The sequence below is a fragment of the Strix aluco genome, chromosome 2 (genome assembly GCF_031877795.1).
Source record: "Strix aluco isolate bStrAlu1 chromosome 2, bStrAlu1.hap1, whole genome shotgun sequence".
NCBI lineage: Eukaryota > Metazoa > Chordata > Aves > Strigiformes > Strigidae > Strix > Strix aluco.
In genome coordinates this window covers 113470217-113494330 of record NC_133932.1, presented here as the reverse complement: position 1 = coordinate 113494330, position 24114 = coordinate 113470217, and the positions used below count along the sequence as shown (strand labels likewise).

Below are 24114 nucleotides of genomic sequence, written 5' to 3'. Positions count from 1 at the left end.
TAATGTAATTTTTTGCATAAATATAAATATTTTTCAGTATTAGTATCTGTAAATCTAAGTATTCTTTTGCAAGATCTTTACTATACTTTCTACTCTGCTAATATTTTTATTCTTTTATAGTGACATTTATTAGACTTTTTGATTTAATTTCTGCAGCTGCTCTCTTGTGGCCTTCTTGAAAAGCTGAAGTTCAGTGTTTTAGAACTGCAGGAGTACCTGGACACATACAACAACAGGAAAGAAGCAACACTCTCGGTATGCTGGATTATGTTATGTTCTTGGTTTTGTATGTGTGTATACATATGCTATTTCAGGAGACTGCAAGTACACTCAGATCTGAACAGAGGAACCAGAACTAAAAAAATAGCTGTTGTATCCCTTAATTTTAGAAACATTGGCATCTTTAATATTCCTGGTTTCCCCTTTCTCCTGTTCAGTAATTAAATCATTTTCTCATTTTATGCAATTCAAATACTAATAGAAATCAAGACTACACTTTTTAAATTACAGTCAAAGCAAATTGTCACAGTCTGTGCAAATGAAAAGTACAAGTGCAAATTTTTGTTTACATAAAATCACAGAATCACAGAATCACAGAGTCATCTAGGTTGGAAAAGACCTTGAAAATCATCCAGTCCAACCATTAACCTAACACTGACAGTTCCCAACTACACCGTATCTCTAAGTGCTATGTCGACCCGACTCTTAAACACCTCCAGGGATGGGGACTCCACCACCTCCCTGGGCAGCCCATTCCAACACCCAACAACCCGTTCTGTAAAGAAATGCTTCCTAATATCTAGTCTAAACCTTCCCTGGCGCAACTTGAGGCCATTCCCTCTTGTCCTATCGCTTGTTACTTGGTTAAAGAGACTCATCCCCAGCTCTCTGCAACCTCCTTTCAGGCAGTTGTAGAGGGCGATGAGGTCTCCCCTCAGCCTCCTCTTCTCCAGACTAAACAACCCCAGTTCCCTCAGTCGCTCCTCGTACGACATGTGCTCCAGACCCTTCACCAGCTTCGTTGCCCTTCTCTGGACAAGTTCATACATGCTGTGCTGTGAAACTAAAATACTGCTTAACTTTCTTCAAATCAAACTATAGGCCTTACTCATATCTTCTTTTAATTTCTCTCTGAAAACAGTGGCTTGCAAACTGCAAAGCAACGTTTGCTGGGGGCTCACGAGATGGAGTTATTACCTGCCAGCCAGGGGACTCAGAAGAGAAGGTAATGAATGACCAGTATTATTTCTCTCCTGTAAAGTGACATGTGTGATATATCTTGTTCTTGGACCCACAAGAGCCTGCTGCGCTTCCTCCTTGTCTCTCTGCTGGGCTTGGGCATAATCCAGTGTTCACAATTAAGGCTCAAAGGTATTATTGTTACCTCAGTCCTGGCCACAGGAAATGGGAAGTATTCAGAGGCAATACTTCTACCTTCCTAGTCTAGATGAGGAAGCAGAGCTAGCCCTGCCTGGGTTGTGTGTGCTCTCCCTTTTAGAAGGATGTTACAGCAGCAGTTTCCCACAGCGCAGTGTCTCTGAAAATCACTCCTGGTGTACTGTGCTTCCACATTACACCCATTTTATCTACAGCTGTTGCAGACTTGGTCTGCCCAACAGCAATACTTGCCTGGTTGAAATCCACTTAGATCAGTAGTTATGAAATAATAACTATAAAATGGCCAGTGAAATAATTTATGCTGTAGATAAGTATTTATAGCTAAGGCAAAATATCTCATTATCACTTTTGAACAAAAATTTTACATGCACTCACACACACATATATATACACGTAAATATATATGTATTTTTTAGTGTGTTGCATCCAGTTAAGAAATTGATCTTTTCAGAAATCAGCACCATCAGTAGGCATTCCTGTTATTTGATATACTGGTATCTTAGTGGTGTAGAATGAGCTAAGAAGTATTATTTTGGTTTTTTTTCCTTTTGGAGGAAAAAGAATGGAAGGATGGGAAACACAGGGGGCTGGAGAAAATTAGCCAAAATCGGGAAGCAGCAATAGCATGTAGAAAAAAGTAACATCTCCTCTTTCCATGTACTTTAACCTGTAAAAGATAATGATGACATTTTCAGAACACGCAGTTGCCTGTTGTAACCATTTTTTTCAAATACTTTGTTTTATTCTTATGTTAGCTTCAGTTTGTCTGTCTTCTCCCCCAGTTCACTTTATTTTCTTCTGTTTTTATCTTAACAGCTCTTTCCCACCTCTATGTATTTGTCTTCCTCTCTTTGAACTCCCTTGATTTTTATTTTTTATGCCATTTCCCAAGAATCCCAAATCCTTGCCACCCCTGCATTTTGGCTTCCTTGACCTTATTAGCAAATCTAATTTGCTAATAAATTCTCTGGCTGAAGTCACAGGCCGTGGAAAAACTGTTCAGTCTTCCCCCACCTGGCATTTGCACCAGCAAAAGTTACAGGCACCTTCCAGTGCATTTAAGCAAGATACTATCTCTTCTGTAGTTGTAATGGTGTACAGAGAAGTTACAAGTGAGCTGTTCTCAAATCTAAAAAAGAGGGACCTGGAGCACATGCTACTACCTCTCCTGCAAGTACATCAGGAGAGGGAGGTAAAGTATACATAGGGAGGCGTAACTACTGGAACGTGCGTGGGCTTTCTCTTCCCACTGATGCACAACACCCTGAAGAGTGACTTTCAGCCTGTAGTGTTACATACCTTACTGTATACAGCTTAACTTAGCCTCTTCATCCCTCTTTTGCAACCCATAGAATGGGATGGAGGATCACACATCTTGCTGATAATCTCGATTGTTTCTTTTTGAAAAAGTAGAGGGGAGAGAATGCTGAAGTTAAGGAATAAACTGTGATGGGAGCTCATGTAGCTGACCTAAATGCATCTAAGATAATAAATGTCATGTTCCACTTGTGTGGGGTTTTTTTAATAAGGTGTTCTCTGTTTCAGAATTAAATGTGTGTTTTGTGAAGCTGGGGTTAGTATTCTTACTACTTATCAAACAGACTTAAAAGAAGGGTTTCTCACTCTTTCAGGAATCCCTGGTCTCTCCCCAGCATTGTTCCTTCATCCCAGAATGCATTATTCCTTGGAAGTTGACAGGATGGTAGTTCTTTGATCAGCAAGCTTATTTCTTTTTTTCCCCTTCTCATTCATCTGTCAATTGAAGCAGCTCTTCCCAAATGCACATTCTGTTTATTCAACAAAAGTGTAACGGGAGGAAGGGTCCAGGGAAACTGAGGAAATATGATTAGGAAGGGACAAGGAAAAATTACTCCTAGAGTGTCAAGTATTTGCTTTCTTAACTTTTTTCTCCTCTTCTCCCTTAATCTGAAAGGCTAAGGAATGTAATAATTGTAGGAAAGAAGTCTCTCTTACAGTGGTAGTCACAAGGGAACCTGCCTAAACTCTTAAAGTCATTGAGGGTTAGGCTAGGGCCTGAAATCCTGCTGAACACTTCTGGCATAAAAAAATTGCTTAGCTAAGCACAAACTCAGGCTATTTCTGGAAAAGGTTCTAGAAATTACTGTAAGGAAGAAAAAACAACACTTTGCTCTACAGAAGGCAGAAATCTTAAGATTCTCATAACTCCCCACCTGGTAAAAAGCTTGAGGGGAAAATAGTCCCCTCCACAGATAAGATAGACCTAAGACCAAATTCAGCATTAGCACAAGCGGTTGCATCACAAATGCCTGCTGATGCTGGCAGCTTGGCACCAGTTTCTCTAATCAGATCTTATTTCAAAATAATTGCACATGATTTGTTGACCATTGTTACTGCTACTGAAAATGAGCAAAGGCAGAAATTGTTTATTCTGACATTAAGAAGCTTGAAATAGAAGATGTCTAGGTCAGCTACTAGAGCTAGCAGCTTTTCTGAAATTGGGTAAAAGCTTCATGTCCCAGAATGTCTTTTCTCCCCTTATTCTTGCAACAGATTACATGATTTGGGTGCGTCTGTGATTTGTAAGCTTTGATGCTACATTGAGCAAGAGTGTCAAGGACATAGTAGTCAATTTATAGACAACAGATAACTGCACATACTATTGTGCTGTCTGTCCAGGTGTAACAGTCTTAGATGAGTACAGCTATCAGTATATTTTTCAACTTTACTGAACAGGGATTTTTTTAATCTAGTCAAAGACTGGTTTTGTTTGGGGTTTTTCTTTCTGGAAGAGAGATGCATGGAAGATCCTATTTTTCTTGTCAATTAGCACTGATAATTCAAATAAGTATTTATCTCTGTTTACTCTGGAAGTCCAAAGTCAGTATACACCTTTCTTAAACCTTGCTCATCCCAAAGCTCACCACAAACTAATGGATGTGGGCTTTGCAAACTCAGACTGTTAATGGATATTTAAACCATTCTGCACCTCATAAAAATTTGCCCCAAAAATTTAGAATGTACCTGTTGCTATGACTTTCACTGTGACTAAAGGCCTACTGTAGGCCACCAGTAAGACTGGAGATGTACCTCTTGGGACCATAGTCATCTGGAGTTGAGTTACAGTAAAGCTCAAGGCACAGTGAGTCTCACTGTTAAGTTAGAAATTCTTAATAATCAATAATCAGTTACCTGACTGTTGTTTGACAAATCCATGAATTGACAGTGAGGTGAAATAGGCCCAGGTAGGCAGCTTTTCTAAAGGAGGAACACAGCTGTGGTTTAGATTTCTCCAGACAGAATAGTTTCTACTATCCTTCAAGTCCAGGGGATATTTAAGAATGCACAGTATATGCTGTATCTCTCTTTTTCTCTCTGATATATATATACACACACACAAATTTGTATATATATACCCACTTTCCCAGATTGTGGGAAAAACTTTTGTCTGCTGGAATGTCAAGTCAAATAGAATACTTTTACTAAAATGCATGTGCAATTAAAAACACTTGCACACAGCAGTTTTGTTATGGTGGAACTCTCCTGTGCCAATAAATGACTAAAGACTGTGTTGCCATCAAAGTGTTTATGCCTTAAGAAGTAACTGTGTAACTCTCATCTCCTTTCAGTATTTAAAAATGATTTATTGAAAAAAGCAAGAAGGCCTGGCATCTAAAGATTACTACTTTGCTATCTTCCTGGTCTGCTAATAGTACAGAACAGTAATTCTCTGTCTCAATAAAAAACTAAATCGAAGTCTTGCTGCTAGGTGATGTGTCCTTCTTAGGTGTAGCATTTACTAGCTACATAAAGGACTGTGCGAGTGATCCAGATACTCTAAACATTCAGTATTTTCAGTTGCCAAAACCACTAATTGTGTAGTGTCTATCAACTAATCTAAAACAATGCTTTCCTTATTGTAGGAATTAAACTATAAATTGAGAAGAAGAGTGAAGGCTAGGATCATTCTGCCTGAGGCCTTGCTGCTGGTGACTAAAAGAAATGTCACTTAGTCCAACAATTAGTATCTTTTCAACTTTCAAGGAATATTTCATTTTAAGCTGAAGGAGGGAGGAAGATAAATTACAGTCATGAAATTGTAGAGCAATGTGGAGTTGAGCATCAGTAGTTTAGGGAGATTTCATATCTGGTATATTTTCTTTCAGTGAAGAAGAAGCGTTTTGCATGTAATGTGAAACCCCTTCCCCACCCCTTTTTTTTGGGTTGCCCTGGTTTTGGAAGCAGTACAGAGAAGACAGTATTTTCTGGAAAAAAGACCATGGAATTCACTTATTTGCTGCTTCCCCGCCCCTTTCTTCAAAGTAAATTCCATGGCAAATTAGAAATTATATGTGGATTCCAATATTTTTCAAAGTCCAAATGAAACTTGGTGCCATTCTAAACTGAAGGAACTTAAGTCAGAGACAAACAACATTTGAAAAACACAAGCCAGCACACCTGTGAATTTACTACAGCACAGTGATCTGTCTGCTCTTGTCCTCTTCTTATCTTGAATTTAGCTTTACAAAGCTTAATTTACGTGAACTGCACAGAAGCCAAGATATAGAGGGTTTTTTTCAAGAGTACTAAATAGAAGAAAAAAACTATTTGAGCAATGTTAAAGGCATAAAATTAAGTATCACAAGAGCTCAAAGCCTAGTTTGTAATGGTTTTATAGAAGAGTAGTACAGGATTTGGGACAATATTTTTCATACATTTTTTAATAGTGAGGCCCGTGGAAAGAAGCCAGACTGAAATACTTTGTTAAGCTATACAAAGTTAATGTTATTTCACATTTCTGTGTTTCCTGTCTTTGTACTGATGGTAAGGTAAATCATTTTAATAAGAATTCCAATTGCTTATTAACATTGTGTGCATATGCACTGACACCAGGCTGTAACTGGGTAGATGTCACTGTGTTTGTTAGTTACAGCATTTACATGATGACTCTGTTCATCTAAAATGTCATGAGAATGTAATATATATAAAATAAGGAAGGCTGCATTAGATGTACACAGAGTGCAAATGTTGGTTCTTGGCAAAGAAAAGAGGAACACTTTTTTTGAAGCAAGAAGTTAGTCCCCTAATCTTTGAAATGCTAATGTAGATCAATTAGAAATTTTATTACTATTGCAACAGGACTTACACTGACATTTTAATAGCTCAAAAATTACGAATCAGTGAATCATTACTGGTGAGAGGAAGGAATACAAAGCTGTCTCAACTTGTGGCATTGCCATGTAGTGAAAACAAACTGTCATTTTCCACGGATTTTTTTTTTCTTATGATAGTCATAACTTAAAAGTTATATGCAAAATGTTTCCATTGTAATGTGCCATGTAATAAAACCAGCAGTCACAAGCTTATCCTGGAAATTTCATTAGATCTATTACGTCCAAAAATAGAAGTATTTATAAATAACAAAACACTTATAAATAGGAAAGTTCAGTTCTGTTCATCACTTGAAAACCCTGCCTAATTTTTTGAGTACTTTGCAATATGAGCTCTCTTTAATAACAAAGAAAGCAAATTTAAATAAAAGTATTATTTCAAGAGTTTTGTAACACAATTTCACTGTAAGTTCCTGAGCTACTGAGTGGGATAGATCAAAACTAATAAATCTGAAGATCTAACTGAGGATATTTAGACTGGAATTTACCATTAGAATTAAAGCTTGATTTTATTAAGAATGCTGTGCATGTTGTATGTGATATTTCCAACCAGTTATCAGGTTGAGGCAAGCATTGCTAATACTGCTGACAAGTTATGCTATTAAAGATGGGCTGTGCTTCCTATTGCATGCATTACACTGACACTATACTTTCTTTCCTTTCCTTTTCTCCTGTGCCATGCTTGCTGTGTAGCAAATGGAATCTCTTGCAGTAAGTTGAAGTTCTTTCATATTCTTTGTCCATCTGTAGATGGACTAATACACCCCAGTTTTACTGTTTTACTTCTAAGCATGTTTTCCTTTTTTGTTATAATTTTCCTCTAGAATATGTGGTTCTACATGCAGTGACTAAAATAATTTACTAAGGTGTGTTTTGTGAAATATAAAGATACTGTGCCGAAAGTCTGACACCTTCATATGCTGTTTTAAATGGTCATTTACATAAATTTTTAAAAATTAAGCCTTTGGATGGATTTAATATGCTGGAGTGGAAGATAAACTTTTTTGTTATTTTAAAATTCATAATTTTCATTTTGTCCTACTGAAAAACTACAATTTATAGTTGACAGCAATGTTTCAAATTGGTTTTGTTTATATGTTGATGAATAGTTTCACCACTAAGTTTCTAAAAAGTTGAGTTGCTTGATATGGTAACTAAATACTTAGCAAGTCAAACTTGCGTCTTCAATTTCACCTTAGTTTGTCTTCATTCAGGTTAGCAGCCAGAAGGGTGAAACCAAATTATTGTTCTCCAAGGACTAAAAAAAAATCGTGTGTACATGTCAAGCTACCATGAGATTTTTATTTTTTTAAATTATGTTATGCTGTGTCCTGGTTTTCAATTAATTTTTAACTCCCTGACAACTTCAAGTATATGTGTGTTTAACTGCTGCCTAGCGTTGTCAGTTCTGCAAAATTTGAGTAGAGTGAATTTGATCACTGCTGGAGCCCCTCAGGCTGTGTCCCTGCTGGTGAACTGAACAGGACCAGGGAGCAAGCGTGTGCCCCCAGGCTGGCGTCAGGGGTGAACGGTTAGCACCTTCCTGGCTGGGGTGCCAGCCAGCCCTGGACCTGCCCGAGCGTGCTTTGAGAGAAGACAGAAGCCGGATCCATTTCCAGGAGGTTGTATCTAAACAGTGACTCTATTTTGGGAGGAGAACGGTTAGCCACGCAGATGCAAGCTTGGCAGTGCTTCGTGGCCTCAGTTACAGGGAATAGCCTCTGGGCAGGTTTATTTAACAGGCAGCGCCCCTCATGCCCTACCGCTTCATTCTCTTGGCCACAGATAGGTTTTGTCCCTGCCCACAAGTCAGTTCGCCCTGTGTGCCCACCTAGCAGGTCGAACATCCGTTCCCTCCCTTTTTTCCCCACCACGGATCTGCTGGGCCTTCCTTCATCTCCTGTGGGTCTTTGCTGTTGTATCAGGTCTGGTGGGATTCCTCCCTTCCATTTGGGGCAGGAACACTCTTGACCCCATTCACCAGTAACAAACATGAAACATACCGACTCAGATACCAGAAACAGTTTATCCATAAGAGCACAGAGCTCAGACCAGGCAAATTAGCAGTGCTGAACTCTGCTGCTGCGGCAGACCAACACTGAGGTGCGAGCAGCCCTGTCTGCCTGGCCTTCAGCAGGACAAACCCTGCCAGGTTGACACCCGCTGTCTTGGCGCTCTCCTCCTGCTCCCACTCTCCTCCATAAACCTCCTTCAGAAGGCGACTAGCTCTACCTGGTTTTGGCAGTTCCCTCAGCTGACTGTTCATAGATGGGTAGTTGGTGTCCACCCCTCCCTGATGAACAAAGCTGAAATTGGCCAAAGAACCTCTCTTTTGACCTCAGCCCCTCAGCTTTCTCTGGCTGGTACAGAAATTTTGGGAACTGGAACACTAAGGATATGGTTCTAATTTTGGCTTATTAATAAAAACCCTGGCACATATATTGAACCATATGTAAACAAACACTTCAGTCAAATTAATGGTTATGATATTTTTAAAGTACTTTTTATTAGTATTTGTGCTGGCATTTGCAACTGACCCCAATTCAGCAAATAGTTGAACTACATGCTGGTAGCTAAGCATGTATGAGTGCTTTAAGGAGGCAAAGTCATTAATAGTATCTTCTTCTTTTCTGCTGTGTTTGGCATGAAACTCTGCTCTAGTTTCTCCAAGCAAATGGAAAGATCACTGAGCCCACCCTTGGTCATAGTGTCTGTAAGACAAGACAAAGCAAATATGGTTTGAAGTCTGTAAGGCTTTCCTGCCAAAGGGTCAGGAGGCCTTCTGACTTGTACTTGAAGAATTTTCACTTCTTCCATAATTCACCAAAGATTAAATATTCCTTCCTTCCTCACCGTGATCCATCTGTGGAACTATAAGATTGCCCCTCCTGACAGACACACAGATACCAGGACCATGGGCATATTAACTTGACTTCTCCAGCAGACGTGTCCATTGCATGTTGCTTCAATGTGTCTGACACCGTCTGTGTGGTGCTGCGCATTACACTAGAAGAAACAAGTTAATATTCATAGAACAGTATCTGCTTAATCTGGAAGAATAAACTGTAGAAGCCAGATGTCCTTTTACATACAAAACTCCATCCATCTGTTGTATGGTTTCTTTAAAATGGTGGAAAATCCATGAGCTGAGGTGTAAGTTGCAGAGCTGGCACTTCCTCCTTCCCACTCCTGGCTGGCTTTATTGCCTCTCTTCCTCTCCTCTCAGAGAAGCAAGCAGGAGCTTTGACCCTCTTGGACAACTACTTCATTGCTTCTCTCCTGGATTTCCATCCTCTCAGAAGAGGTCTTTGACCATTTCCAAAGTTTTAAAAAGTTTTGTGTTCTACGCAGCAAAGTCATTTCCCCCATATTCTGTCTCTGCTTTCCAGCTGCAAACTGGTGACAGTGAAGCTAACCTATATAAACTGCTTTGAGATTGATGCTGACGTGTGCTACATGAGAGCTAGCCATCATAATTTTGATTTTCAATGTCATATGTGACTTACCTGCAGAAGAAAGAACATTACTTGTTTTCTGAAATAGTATATGATCATACTTCAGTAAAATAATGTTTTTTGAGAACTGAACTACTCAATGTGTTTTATTAGTTACTGAAAATTATCCTGACTGATCTTCATTAATTATTTGTTCTCCTACAAATCTCTCCTTAGCAATTGGAACTGTGTCAGAGATTATATAAACTGCACTTCCAGCTGCTGTTGCTTTTTCAGTCCTACTGTAAACTTATCGGACAAGTGCATGAAGTCAGTTCCATGCCAGAGGTATGTAACAAACTACAAAGTCTTATACTGAAAATAGCACTTTACTTTCACGTTCTTATTTTTCTTTCTATGGACTTACACCAAAGATTATACTATTTCACCCTGAATATAAGTCTGCAGACAAAACCATTCAATACACCAGCATCCACATTAAAACATAGTTGAGATGCTGTATTCTTTGTAATTGACTGTACTTTGAGAGACTAGGATCTTTTTTATACATTCAGTCTTCAAAAGGCATTTCAGTGAGTTGTAGCAAACAAGAATGATATATGAAATCTTAACTTCACTCACACACTTTACATGTAGAGAGTGCTCACACTCCGTGAACATCTGCAAGTTACTTATTTTTATTTCTGTTTTAATTGAGGCCTTAATTTTTAGGGAAAATGAGCCTTCTTCACACATACAGAAAATATCAATGACAGCAACAAAATAATTTGGTAAATTAATCTTAAAACGGGTGCAAAAGGTTTTTGCTGGAATAACGTATTGTAATTTCCAGTGATATAAACTGTCTCTGTTGCTTGTGCATAACACTAGAAACATCAGCAGCAGTTTTTGACAGTTATTGAATGGTTTTGCATCCTCTCATACCTGAGCAAGCAAAGGTGTGTAGTGTGGAACTATTTTGTATTTTGACTGTAAGTATATCGCCTGATCTTGTTCTCTGGATAAGCAAATCTAAATTAGTTTAATATTTCCAAAGAGTATTAAATCTATTTAAAAAATATAATTAACTAAATACCTTAATGTCATGAGTTTTTAATTCTGTGATTTTTACAAGATATTCTTTAAATATTTTTGACACAGCACACTATTGCTTTTGACTCAGCCTTCTGTTTTTAGATAAATCTATGTATCTTACTTTAAAAAACACTTCACAAGAACAATACCGTTAGTCAAGTTTACTTTCAGCAATTGCATAAAATACTTTGAAATATCTTTGAAATATCTTTGAGGTAATCCCTTTAAGTTGAATGATCATCATTTAAGAAAAGATTTAACTTGCCATTCCATATACATTTTTCTCCTCCTAAAGTGTATATACTTTAAACTATCGAGTTGAAGAAGTTACTGTATTTTGCTTGTAGCCATAAAACAACATTTGAAGCTATAAAATGTATTTTATGACAGATTCTAGTAGTTTAGAGATTCTCTATAAATGGAAATGTTTTGGTTATCAGATGTCCTGTAGTAGTACAAAGAGTTTGAATACTTACTGTACCTTAAGGAACTGTTTTGAAGGCTGGCTCGTAATGTGACGGAGCTGCTCACTTTTAAGAGAAGACAGGACAGTAAGCATCTAGTTTTAGACTAGTCTAAATTTTAGAAGTATTTTGTTTTCCTTATAATTGATTTCTGTAGCTGTATTTCACAGTTATGATTTTGTTAGATTGTTATAAATATTGCAGCCTATGAAACTGGGAAACAATAATATGGGGAATAGCTGTTTCACCGTGAAATTCACATTTTTTGCAGGAGCCATAAGCTATTATTTAAAGGAAGTTCCACTGTTAGTTCATGTGACAATGGTTATTTTTAGCATGTATGAGCATGAAAAGGTAGATCTTTAGAAATTAACTGTTCACTTACGAATTATTCGTGAGTCTTGTGCCATATTAACTTTTCAGCCTGATAAAGGGCTATACAATTCCTGTGCATCTGTTAATCATATATGTTTTGTAAATAAATAACAACATCATTGCTAGGAGAAGTATGTGTTTTCTTAAACTTTTCCACTATGATATGAAAAAAGTAGCAGGGGTGAAAGATAAAAGATTGTTTAGATGTTCTTTTGCATTTTAGCAAGCCAAAAATACAGCATAGTATTAAAGGAAGCACAAAGCTTAAAAATCTGTAGTTTATTTTTTCCCTATATTGTACAGAGTACAGAGATCAAGAAATGTCCTTGTGTACATCCAATATAGTAGTAAGAACAGACTTGAAATACTGTCTTTGGTGCCTGTGGAGAATGAAAATACCCATCTCTCATCTTTCTCCTTGGAACAGCTGTTAAATATGTCAAGAGAACTGAGTGAGTTGAAGAAAAATCTTAAAGATGCTACTGCTGCAATTGCAGCTGAGCCTCTGACAACGGAATCTGAGCCCACATTCAATTCTACGGAAGCAGCTATTCAGTCCATGCTGGAGTGTTTGAAGAACAATGAACTTGTTAAAGCCGTCCGACAAATAAGAGAATGCAGGCAAGTTTTGCTACATGGCTCATACTAGACTTTCATGTTACTAGAAGAGTGTGCATTTATTATCCTCCTTACTTTATGCTAAATGTAAGTGCTGAGTCAGCATAATTGATTTAATATGTTTTAACAATGTACATGGGGGCATTGATATTATTAACTTTTGCAGGGGTGTGCCACAAGTAATGATACCAAATCAGTAATGCAAACATGTATGCTTGCAACAATTAAGATGTTTAATTACATTGTGTAGATTGAAAGTACTTCTGCGAGGCTCTTAAGAATCCTTTTATAGAGCTAATTCCTTACAGGTGTATGTCACTGGCATCAGCTAACATTCAGCCCAGTTTCACTTTCACTTATTTGAATAGGTTTTCCTCAGCTTTTTCTTTTAGATAATAGGAATTGCGCTTTTATGCGATTTCAGTGCCTGATACCAGAGTCTGAGTAACAAACGAGTAGCATAAAACAGTGAGTTGCTTTTGGCTTATAAGTGTGTGCGAGTCAGTTCTCCTTTTAGAGATCTCTATCACCTAGTTTCCGTCTGTGCTAATAAACCCATAATGATACACACATTCTTTTCCTGTTTGATTGCAGGATTTTGTGGCCCAATGATATCTTTGGAAGTAGCTCTGACGATGAAGTCCAGACACTACTGAACATTTACTTCCGGCACCAAACCTTGGGTCAGACGGGCACCTATGCACTGGTGGGCTCCAACCAGAGCCTGACTGAAATCTGTACCAAATTAATGGAACTGAATATAGAGATCCGCGACATGATTCGCAGAGCTCAAAGTTACCGGGTCATCAATACTTTTCTTCCAGACTCCAGCATTTCCGGCACAAGTCTCTGACAGGACTCTTGTGTCCTCTTTCAAGCTGGGAGTGCTGCCCTGTTGGAGTGAGGTGGCTCAATGTCTTCTCAGCCTTACAAAGGTTTGGTCAAACTGTACTCACTCTTGTTACATTTAGGATTTCTTCTAGAAAGATATGGGCTGAACTTCAAATGTGTAGCAATACTGTAAGGACAAAGGTAGCATAGAGCATCTGGGACAACATCCTTTGTTCTCTGTTGCACAAAAATCAGTTAGCATTTCACTGAGCAACTGCAACTCACTACTGAAGAAGTGACTTCCATTGCATACCAAAGCCTACTACACTGAACAATACTTCCTTTATAGCAAATTAATTTTAGGTTGGCAAAAGTGCAATGTTTCCTTCACGAAATAATATTTTTTGTTAAAAAAAACTTGTACATTTTTTCCTTTTTCTCTTACTTGGTTGAGTGAAAGATGGGCAGAATGAAGCTGGCCACAGAATCTCACAAACTTGTTGGTCAAAAGCTGAGAGCCTGTGTATATGAAACAAATTGTAAATGGACTACAGTTTAATGTACACTGTAATTTGAATATGATTACTGTATCTTAAAACAACGAGCTGCTATGAAGTACATTTCCTAATGTTACTAGGCTACTGTCTCTGAAGGTACTGGATCATATTGCAGAGGTCTGTTCTTAGGCCCCCCAAGCATCATGAATGGTCTTGGTAGATTTTCTTTTTTTTTTTTTTTTTAAAGGATCTTGGCTGCTTTTTACTAGAGGGTTGCTTTTATGAATATATTTATACTATTAAAGGATGGTTGATCTAATTTAACTTGCCATTTTGTAGGAGAAGGTCCCATCAGAGAGTCAAATCTTTTGAACTGTTATGCATGCATACTTTTATTTAATAGAAATTTTGAGTATAAAAAGTAAAAATATTAACGTGAAATGCAAGTTCTCATGTTAAGTTTCTTTAAAGAGATGTCTTATTTTATTTGTAATGTATATATAAAAGTCATACCTGTATGGTTTTTTTCTTACATTTAACTGCTGTCCAGTGTTAAATGTATGCATGTAAATCTGTTGCACATCTGAGACACTTTTATTCTGACAACTATGTAACTTATTCACTCTGTAAATACACTTACCGTTTTTTGTGAAGTAACTTTGGTTGATATTTGGATCAGTACATCCATTTAACTAAAATATAAAAGTCATATATAATCACAACAGAGTGTGTGCTTGTTGTGAAGACTGTGTTCTTGTCTGAATGTATACTGCTGCAGATGGTATCCGTGATCAGCAGCCCTCAAAAGACAGCTTTTTCATGGTTTGTGGTGAAACTGTTCATTACACTGAGAGAAACCAGTGAGAATTGTAAGGATTTTTTTGTCAGTCTGTAGTTACAACTCAACCAGGAGGAGTACATTGACTAAAGCAGTTTCATAACTGAAAAAAATCAAAAATGGGGATGAAGGTTTATGTTAGAAACATCAGTAATGGTCCTGTTCATTCCAGCATTAGGTTTCAGTGGGTTTTTTCCTCATGCTAAAGGTAAAAGAAAATCTGTCCAGCCTGTCATATCAGCCTTGGCTCTGAGAATCCAGTAAAGCACTCTCCCCTTCACCCCTTTTTCATTTTCAAAATGCTTGCACAATTTTACATGGATCTTGAAAAATACTTGTATTGATGCATAAAAGGGGTAGAATCATCTTCTTCTAGAGGTTTTCTGATTTTGAACTCCACAGAGCTCTGCTGCACAGTTGCAGTTGCAGGACAAAATAGATGCAAGGGAAATGACACAACTATTTTTCTGAGTAAAATAATCCACAATAGTTAGAGAAGTCTTCAAATTTCTGTTATGCATTTCACTTTTGACAGCTATTCAGAACTGTAATTGGGGTGGTCTGCATAAATTTCAGTCATTGGTGAAAGCTGAGATCTGCTCTATCACTTGGCAAAATCATGGATGTTTTACAGAGTCACAGGACAATTCAGGTTGGAAGGAACCTGAGGAGGTCATCTAGTCCCATCTCCACTTTGATACAGGGTCAGCCATGAGATCAGGTTACTCAGGCCTTTATCCAGTTGGGTCTTGAAAACATTCAAGGATGGGGAATGCACAGCCTCCCTGGACAACCTGCTCTACCTGACTGTTCCTTTATCCAGTCTGAACCTATCTCATTTTATTTTCTGTGTATTGTTTCTCAGCCCCCTGCCGTGAGCTGCGCTGAAGGGCCTGGCTCCATCTTTCCTGAATAACCCTAACCTGGCAGGCTACTGTTAGGTCCCCCTGAAGTCTTCGCTTCTTCAGACTGAGTAAGCCCAGTTCCTCCAACATCTCACAGAACAAGCCCTGTGACCAGCTTGGTGGCCTTCACTGAACTCCTTACAGTTGATCAACATCTTTCTCATACAGAGAGCCTAAAAGTGGGTACAGTAATCTTGGATGCAGCCTAGTGAGTGCTGAGTAAAGAGGGACAATCGCTTCCCCTGCTCTGCTGGCTCTACCTCTGTTTCTACAACCAAGGGTGTGGATGTCGTCACCCCCCGTTGCTGCCAGGGCCCACCGCCGGCTCCACACCCAGGTCACTGCCAACCAAACCCCAAGGGCACTTTTCAAGGACCTGCCCCCCAGCCAGGCAGTCAGTCTCCTGTCTGTGTCTCTGCAAAGGGTCTCCCCATCCAGGGGTAGGACTTCCTCTTGTCCCTGATGAATATCACAAGGCTCCTGGTGGCCCATCCCTCCAGTCAGCTGAGATCTCTCCAAATGGCAGCACTGCCATCAGCTGTACTGGCTGGTCCTCCCAATTTGGTCTCACTCTGTCGCCTCTTCCAGGTCACGTTGGACATCCCAGCATAGACCACCTGCTGTACACTGCTTGTTACTGTCCTGCAAGTAGAGTACAACCCATTAACCACTACCTTGCACAACTTGATTCAATTGGTCCTCCACTGGGTATGAAGACCTCCAGAGGTTCCTTCTACCCTAAAGTATTCTGTGATTCTTCACAGATACAACAAAATCCATGATATAACCATCCAGCTTTCTCAACATCATTCGTAAACTTCAGGTAGAGTAGAAATCAGTATATTCCCAACAAAGCCTCACTGAAGTCCTAGGACATGAACTGCAGTAATGCCCCACTGTGCTTCTACAACACCACCAGTACTTTAATTAGGATTCTCATGACTGCATTTTGTCTCCATGAAAGCACACTCTGTTACTCCCTTCAGTTATATTTAAGCCGTGCATCCTGGAGAAGACTTAACATGACTGGAAAGCTTCTGAGACACAAGCCTGTATTTGAATCAGGGGCACAGAGACTTGTTCCACCTCTTTTGAGACACATGAAGTCTCATGAATTTGTTACACTCCATCACAGATACCCCAGCTCAAAAGGTTTTTCCCCTCCTCCTTGGAAAACATGAGGCTTACACTTTTACCCTCTTATAGACATAGTCTTCTCACTGACAGTCTTTGATTATCAAACTGTTGTGATTTCTTTTTATACATTTGACAGAGGCAGTGGGAAGAGACACTTGCAGATGCATTTACTCCAGACTTCATGCTCCAGAACATTTGTATCTTCCACACTAGTTCCGTTTCAGTGACTGAAGGAAAAACAATATGGCAGTTTCAATCTCAACATTCCCCAAAGGCAGACTAAAAGCAAAACCTATTTGCTTTAGGAAATCACATGGGTTCTGTTTCCTTCCAGATATACTTTGCTCTTTCATCCCAGCAAGATACTAAGGGGTAACAAAATAATGCAAACTTTTATTGAACTTTATTCACAACATATATACAATGAAGTTATATACTTTATAAATAATACAAAAGTCTTTATCCATTATCCAATGCCAGGTCAAAAGCCTAAAGTCAAAACATTGCAAGAGACTGACAGTGCAAAGCATGAAACAGAAGAGGGCACACAGATCAGACAATGTATTTGAAGCTGTAAGTGTTATCACAGGACAGCCTCTTGCCTTTGCAGCGGCCACAAAGTTCTTGGCGATGAGGTCTCTTTAGATCAATGTGTCTTTTCTTCTGAGGGCAGGAACAACGGGTCTTTGAACAGGTCTTAAAAAACAAGACATTTTATTAGTAGTAGATCAAAGGTGCTCACTTCATGTTAGACTGACATTTAGTCTTGCTTAATCATAGCAACACATTTTGGCTGATGATACATTAAAAATAGCTCTTGTGGTAAAAACCCTGTAGAGTTAAGCTGTAAGAGTGTTCTCACCTAGAAGCACAAAACCCTACCCTACGCATAGCTAGGCATAACACTGTACAAACAGAAAACCGTTCATGGAAGCCATCTGCAGGAGGTCCTCTCCCATTACACCTTTCCCAATTAGTATTTCCTAGTACTTTGATAAAAGCAAGTTCTCTTCCAGATAAAGTCAATATCAAATTCAGCATCTGTAAGCTACTAGAGTATATGACAAACTCTGGCAGTCTTATCAGTATACCAAAATCTAACCTACCTGGCACTGGATTGCTTCCACTCGATAGGGATTGAAGCCCTTTTGGCATTTGCGACAGAGCTGCTTGAAGTACACCTGAAAAAAGCAAGTTCTCAGTTACTATAGAGACTTACTCAGGGTGTTTAGTACAGGTACCAAAATTTGTGCTAAAGCACCTGATTTGTCACAGATTTCATGCAATTCTTACAAGTTTCAGGAGCAAGAAATGACTTGTTAATTACCTTGTTGCTTCCAGAAATGCACCAAACATAAGCGCTCTCCCATCTGGTCTTGCAGTCTTTACAGTGGAAATAGCCATACTTCTGCTCCAAAAACTGCAGAGAGAAAGTTCACTTTCAAGTGAAAGCAGCCTCCAGCATTTCAAGAACAGCCACCCCAGCTCCCTCATTACACCCACAGAAGCTCCACTGCTGTGACAGAGACAGAGCTGCCTGGGCACTACCAGCCCCAGGCAGGGAGTTGTGCAGACCAGAGTGGGAAGCCAGAGCGGGGACCACTGTGCCTTTTGCTGCTCAAGAGCAGACTTCTCTCCAGCCTGCTTCATGGTTCACCCCCCATCCCTCTTGCTCAGGGCAGACTGTGCCAGGCCCCAGCCTCTCCTCAGGCCCCGGTGTCCCAGCGCTGCACACCTGGAAGGCAGCCCTCCGTCTGGGGGCTGCTGCCTCCTCCTGCGGGGTCTCTGCTGTCTCCTCACTCGGCAGAGCAGCCTTCGCCTGGCCCTCCTGCGGCTCCCTGCTACCATCCTCCACCTTCTGCTCCTTGGGGGTCGTTTCAGATGCCTCGGACTTCTCCTGGGGTCTGGTGGCCTCCGGCAGCACGAAGAGGCAGCGGTCAGGCGCAGGCGAGTAGAGGGCAAGGTGCCCTTGGGCACGGAGAGCAGCAGGGCTAAGGGGGCGGCCAACAGGCAGCGTGCGTGGCCCCAGCGAGCACTGCACAGCAGCCTCAGCCCGCAGGTTCACCTGCACACCCACCTCCTTGGTGCTGGCCTGGCACAGCCTAGGTGCCAGCCCGGGGCTCACCTGGGACAGCAGGGCCTGGAGCTGGGCCCGTCGGTAGCTGTCCAGGTAGTCAGAGGGCATGGGGGTGAGGGGCCCCCCGAGGAAGGGGCTGATGCTGCTGCTCTTGCTCAGCTTCCAGCTGGGCTGCTTCACCATTGTATCCCCACTGCGGCGTGGCGTGAGGCTGCCCCTGAAACTCTGGTACATGTTGAAAGAGGGATAGACAAAACCCTCCATGATGATAGCCACAGAAAAGTCAGCCCTGGTTGTTGCCCTGCCCTGCCTTTATCTTATCTGGACAGCTGCTGCTAATTGTCACTAATTGATGGGGAAATTGGCCCTAGGCAGGTGGCTGAGCTGAAACAGGAGTTGATGTGTGTTACGGTTTAACCCCAGCCTGCAACTAAGCCCCATGCAGCCACTCGCCATGGCTCCGAGGACATGGTGTGGGAAGCCCAGCAGGCAGAACACAGAACCCCCATTTCAACCACCACGTACAAGATTTCCCTTCCTCGCCTTATTAGGATCTCTGCAGAAGGTCAAGGCCTGTACAGAGCTAGCCTGCAGCTGTGCATGTGCTCACAGGCCGGCTTGCTCTGGTCGTGGAGGCCTTCATCTGTGATTTCAGGCAGGAAATGCAGCCACAGGGCTAGAAGCTGCAGTAACAAATCCAGGGCCGAAAAAAGTCTCAGTTGTTTACACAGCTGTAACTCGGTGGAGATCTTGACAGAGCTCTGTAAGCCCCAAGAAGTAATCGGCGCTCAAAAAGTAGCACATCTCTGCAAGACTCTGTAAAGATGAATAGATGTAATTCAGCCATAGCTGGAACAACCATGACTTTCATAGTGAGGGGGAGCGTGCTTGCTTACAACTCCTGCTTAAGGTCTTAAAAGAAAGAAAAGGGGGGTCGGGAAACTAACAGAATCCCGGATAAACTGGGTACCCCCCAGACAACTGAGCAAAGAATGCAGGCAATTACATCTCTGAATAGAAGTCTTTACCGTCATTAAAAGGTTTGAGCATCCTCATTGCTCTGTTAATTGGGGATTTTCTACATGCAGCTTTTCTATCAACTGTGTTGGTTTAGGAAAGATGGAATGAATATACTTCAGTTTGTACAACACTTCAGAGGGAAGACAGGTATACCGGGAAAAGTGACTTTAATACCCATATAATGAAATAAATTCTGGCAATACAAGCACTTACATATTAGACTAATAGTCCTTCTTCCATAATTACATCACTTCAATTCTAAGGTAATATAGTTAAAATTGTATCATTAAATAATCAAAACTGTGTATGTGAGTCTTGAAAGACTCCAGAATCCCCAAATCCCTGGATCTGCTGTGGTGTAAAATAATTTCTTTGCATGACTCCTCACCACCTTTATAAAAGTATTGCATTATAAAATTCAATGGGCCAACAAGATAGGGGCTAGGGAAGAGCTGTAGGGCTGATGTCTTTAAACATTCACATCTTATTTGAGAAAGATCCTTTCAAGTGTCTGAAATAAATCAGTAAGAAACAACAGTTTTATGGAATAAAAAAGAGGTTAAGATTCAGGAAACACACACTCATCATAGTTAAAAGAAAGATGGCTCAAGGCTCCACATTATGCTTGGGTTTTCAAAGCACCATCTGTATCAACTGAAAGCAAAAACAGGGTCTCAAGATGACCAAGTTAAAACTTACAACTGCAGTGTGGCTGAAAAAAGAGTAAGTTGTTAGGGTGCATTGGGAGAAGGATGGAGATTAAATTGGAAACTACACGCCATCATTTAAAACAATTCTTTGTCTTCCTCTGGAATACTTTGGAAAGAACTGGTTACTGAACCTCCCCAGGACACTGCAGGACTAGAAATTAAAGTTCATTGGAAGGAGGAGGGACCTGGAAAAATTATGGTAAGAAGAGACACTGAAGAAAGTGACAGATGAGTAAGAAGGTGGTGTAATAAACTGTGTAAAATAAGGACTGGTGTGGAGAGGTAGGAAGAAACGCCTTTATAACACAAGAGCTCATGAACATCCAGCTAAAATGAAAGACGACTAACTCAAAATTGGTAATAGGAAGAATTGTCCATCCAACTTGTTATGGACTCATTGCAGACACCAAGAACTTATCAAAATAGGAACGGACATGTATGTGGGGGATAATGATATTCTCTTTATTATAACATTAACAACCATAATAGTTTCATGTGTCAAGGCCTGCAAAACCACCAGTTTGAGACCTCCACAGGCAATGACACTCCCATTACAGTACTACTGCTCATTGTAAGATTTCTAGAGCCTTTTTCTGGGACATCGGTGTTAACTGCAATTAAACAGTAAGTTGGAATATGTCAGCCTTGGATGTGATCCTTCATTTCTCATATATACAGGGATGTGTGAATGAAAGAAGGTGGCCGACACCTGGCTCAGGACACTCCCTTTTTGTGCTGTGAGATCAGCCACGGACGGAAAGCATTTACAAAACTCACAGCAACGCCTCCGCTGGCGGTCGCCGGGGCCCACACCCCTCCGTGCCCCCGCCCCGCGGAGCGCTGCCGAGGCGGGAGCGCGGGGCCGCCCCGCCCCGGTGAGGGGGGCGGTGCTGCCCCTCACGCCGCCGCCTTCCCGCGCGGCAGGAGGCCGAGGAAGGCGGGAGTGGCGGCCGCTCTCAGTGCGCAGGCGCCCGGCGGCGCGTTGGCGCCAAGCTTTGAGCCGGGTGGCACCGGGGCGCCACGCGAGTGCGCCGGTCGCCGGTCGGTCGCCGGTCGGGCGCCGGTTGGGCGCCGCCCCCGTCCGCCCGCCCCACGCGTGAGGCGATGCTGCGGCCGCCCCGCCGCCCCGGGCGCCGGAGGCAGGTAAACGCCCCGCGCGTGGCGCTGCTCTGCCCTGCCCCGGGAGCGGCCTTTTCGTGGGGGGGCGGGCGGCGGCCCTGCTGCCCTCTCGGATTTGACCCCGCCGGGGCGTCCCTCCCGCTGCTGCCCTTCCCCTCGCAGCCTGCGCGGGGGGTGGCAGTGACCGGCCTGCGGGGGGGGGCTGGGGCTCGGGCTCGTCCTCTGAGGCCTCCCGGCCTCACGGGGTGACCAGGCGGTGGCTTCACGGGCAGCGCCCCGTGGGTGGGGGGTTGCCCGGCCGGAGCTTTCCCTAACGGGAAGTGGCGTGGGTAGGTCGCTTTGCCTTCTAAAATGTACGTCTGAGGCAATTTTAAATTTGACTTTCTTAGGGGAGCCTCTACCCCTTTTTTTACATGCCTGTCCTTCCCATCGTTTTGGTAAGGCAGCGTGTATAAAACGGCCATCGCGTGGGAAACTGATTTTACAGTGGAAATAATGTGTTAAAATAAACAGGAAAGCTTCTGTAGCACTTACACCTGTTTTTTGATAGAACTGTGAAACTGGCAATGTCTGCTCCGCTTGAAAACAACTTTAAATCAAATTCTTGGCATGTAAGTTGTAATGGTTGCAAGAATTTATTCTAACATATAGTAGTGAATGTGGATTTTTAATTTACATTTAAAATACCTCAGAAGTGTTCTGTCCATTCCATCTTGATTTTTTCCTGTATTTGCTGAGTATTTTTATTATCGCTGGTATAATTCCGTATGCTCTTCTTGTCTGTTTTCATACTACGTTCATCATTGCGATGTTTGAACACACACATCACAGCCCTAAAGCTAAACAGGTTGGGTTACAACACACATACCAAGAAATAAAGGAAAGCGGCCATAAGACTTGCAGCCCCATGACATTAGAATAGCACTGTATGAAAGTGTTTTCTTATTTCTCAGGTTTTTCAGCAACTCCAGTAATGTTATGGATCAGAAAATGGCTTACAAACCTGTGGAAAGACCGACTTTCTTTGAAATATTTAAGGCACATTGCAGTGAATCAGGTACAGCATCTCTGCAGTAAACAACTTTTATTAGGGTTGCTTTCTGGACATTGCTATTTTACACACATCTGCTGTATGCTGCGTATTCCATATAATGTTATGCAACTTGTTAGCAGCTCTACTTGCCCCTGTATTCACTAGTAGCTACCTCTTTAAAATACCTGTTTAAATTTTATTTGTAGCTTTTTTTCATAATGTGTGCTCAGTTATTTTTTGTACTTGTTTTTTAGCTGTGGCTTCCTTATGTACCTGCATGCAGGCCAGATTTAGTCTTTTGCCAAATGCACCTGTAGTCATACGATTTATTAACGTTAAAAGGAACCTGTTTAACTTGCCAGTCTGAGAAAAACAGATAAACTAAAAGCCGGATGTATAGTTTTAATTTTTAGTAAACCGGATATTTATCTGCTCTTTGATTGGTTTTGTTAATGGTCTGAGAATTTGGGCAGGCATTCTTGTATACTTTGTGGATATTAGAGTGCAAAACTAGAAACAAAATAAACAGAAGCATGACAATGGAAGGAGCAATTTTGCTGCTAGCATTTAAATGCATAATGTGTTTTCACATCCTGCATGGAGCATTAATTTTGTATTCATTTAAAACTAATTACGGTCTTGTCTTACATGTATCATATAGAATGAAGAGTTCTATTTTATGTCCTGGTTTAATAACATATGAAGTCATACTTGTCACATGTTATTTGCATGCCATTTGGCAAGGGTTTTTTTTTAATGTGATTTTCTTTATGTTTTTCTTCATAGATTTAGGGCCTATCAGTCTCAACTGGTTTGAAGAACTCAGTGCAGAAGCACCCTCATATGAGCCTAAATTGTTAGGAGAACTTGATGGTTCCTTTGGCTGGCTTGATCAAACATCTTTAAAAACTCCAAGGGCAAAACCCTCCACATACAGTCAGCTGGCATCAACTCCACTGATTTTTAAAGAAGAAAATATGATTCTGCCACCTTATTCTTCTCCTGGAAAAGAACTAGATCAGAAAAAAACAGGAGCAAGTGAGTAGTTTTTATTTTTTTGACAGTGGTACTTAAAGGCTGCTTGAGTCCTTCAGAAGCAAGAGTCTTTTTTTCTTTTTTTTTCTCTTTGTTGTGGTGGCTGATGATTATTAATGTAATGGATAATGCTACTGCAGAAATTGTATGAGTGAAAAGTTTATCTTGGTAGGCATGAAGAGGTGATCTGAAGATCACCTATAAAAATGCAGAATTAATCTTAATAATCAATTTAGCCTTGCAGTAAACTGGCAAAGTACATGCAGGGTTCCCTGTAGAAAAGATACTGTCCAAGTCCTAATACTCCAAAAGCTGTTAATACAAGGAGCACATGACCTTATTAGTGTAACCTGGTCACTAAGAATCAGAGTGAACTTT

The 24114-nt window shown here is 40.9% G+C and overlaps 3 protein-coding genes across 6 annotated transcripts in view; 2 read left to right on the top strand and 1 right to left on the bottom strand.

Moving 5' to 3' along the window:
• Positions 1–14584, top strand: part of FRY (FRY microtubule binding protein) — a 198494-nt gene extending 183910 nt beyond the window's left edge. For 3 of the 4 annotated variants that reach the window (XM_074815878.1, XM_074815876.1, XM_074815875.1), the window contains 6 exons: positions 157–255; positions 1142–1225; positions 7242–7259; positions 10220–10330; positions 12344–12537; positions 13129–14584. In XM_074815878.1, the coding sequence (XP_074671979.1) occupies positions 157–255; positions 1142–1225; positions 7242–7259; positions 10220–10330; positions 12344–12537; positions 13129–13387 (765 nt within the window). In that variant the 3' untranslated portion in view covers positions 13388–14584. The remainder of the gene's footprint in view (positions 1–156; positions 256–1141; positions 1226–7241; positions 7260–10219; positions 10331–12343; positions 12538–13128) is intronic. The other variant, XM_074815877.1, reaches the window with a different exon arrangement.
• Positions 14585–17294: 2710 nt separating this feature from the next.
• On the bottom strand, positions 17295–19083 carry ZAR1L (zygote arrest 1 like). The gene is made up of 4 exons (XM_074816977.1): positions 18478–19083; positions 18070–18162; positions 17849–17923; positions 17295–17438 (listed from the first exon to the last, which is right to left on the bottom strand). Exons 1-4 carry the CDS (start codon positions 19081–19083, stop codon positions 17295–17297), a joined length of 918 nt encoding a protein of 305 aa, XP_074673078.1.
• A 3544-nt stretch (positions 19084–22627) lies between these two features.
• BRCA2 (BRCA2 DNA repair associated) overlaps positions 22628–24114 on the top strand; it is a 40418-nt gene continuing 38931 nt past the window's right edge. The window contains exons 1-2 of the mRNA XM_074815874.1: positions 22628–22725; positions 23488–23739. Of these exons, the coding sequence (XP_074671975.1) occupies positions 22647–22725; positions 23488–23739 (331 nt within the window). The 5' untranslated portion in view covers positions 22628–22646. The remainder of the gene's footprint in view (positions 22726–23487; positions 23740–24114) is intronic.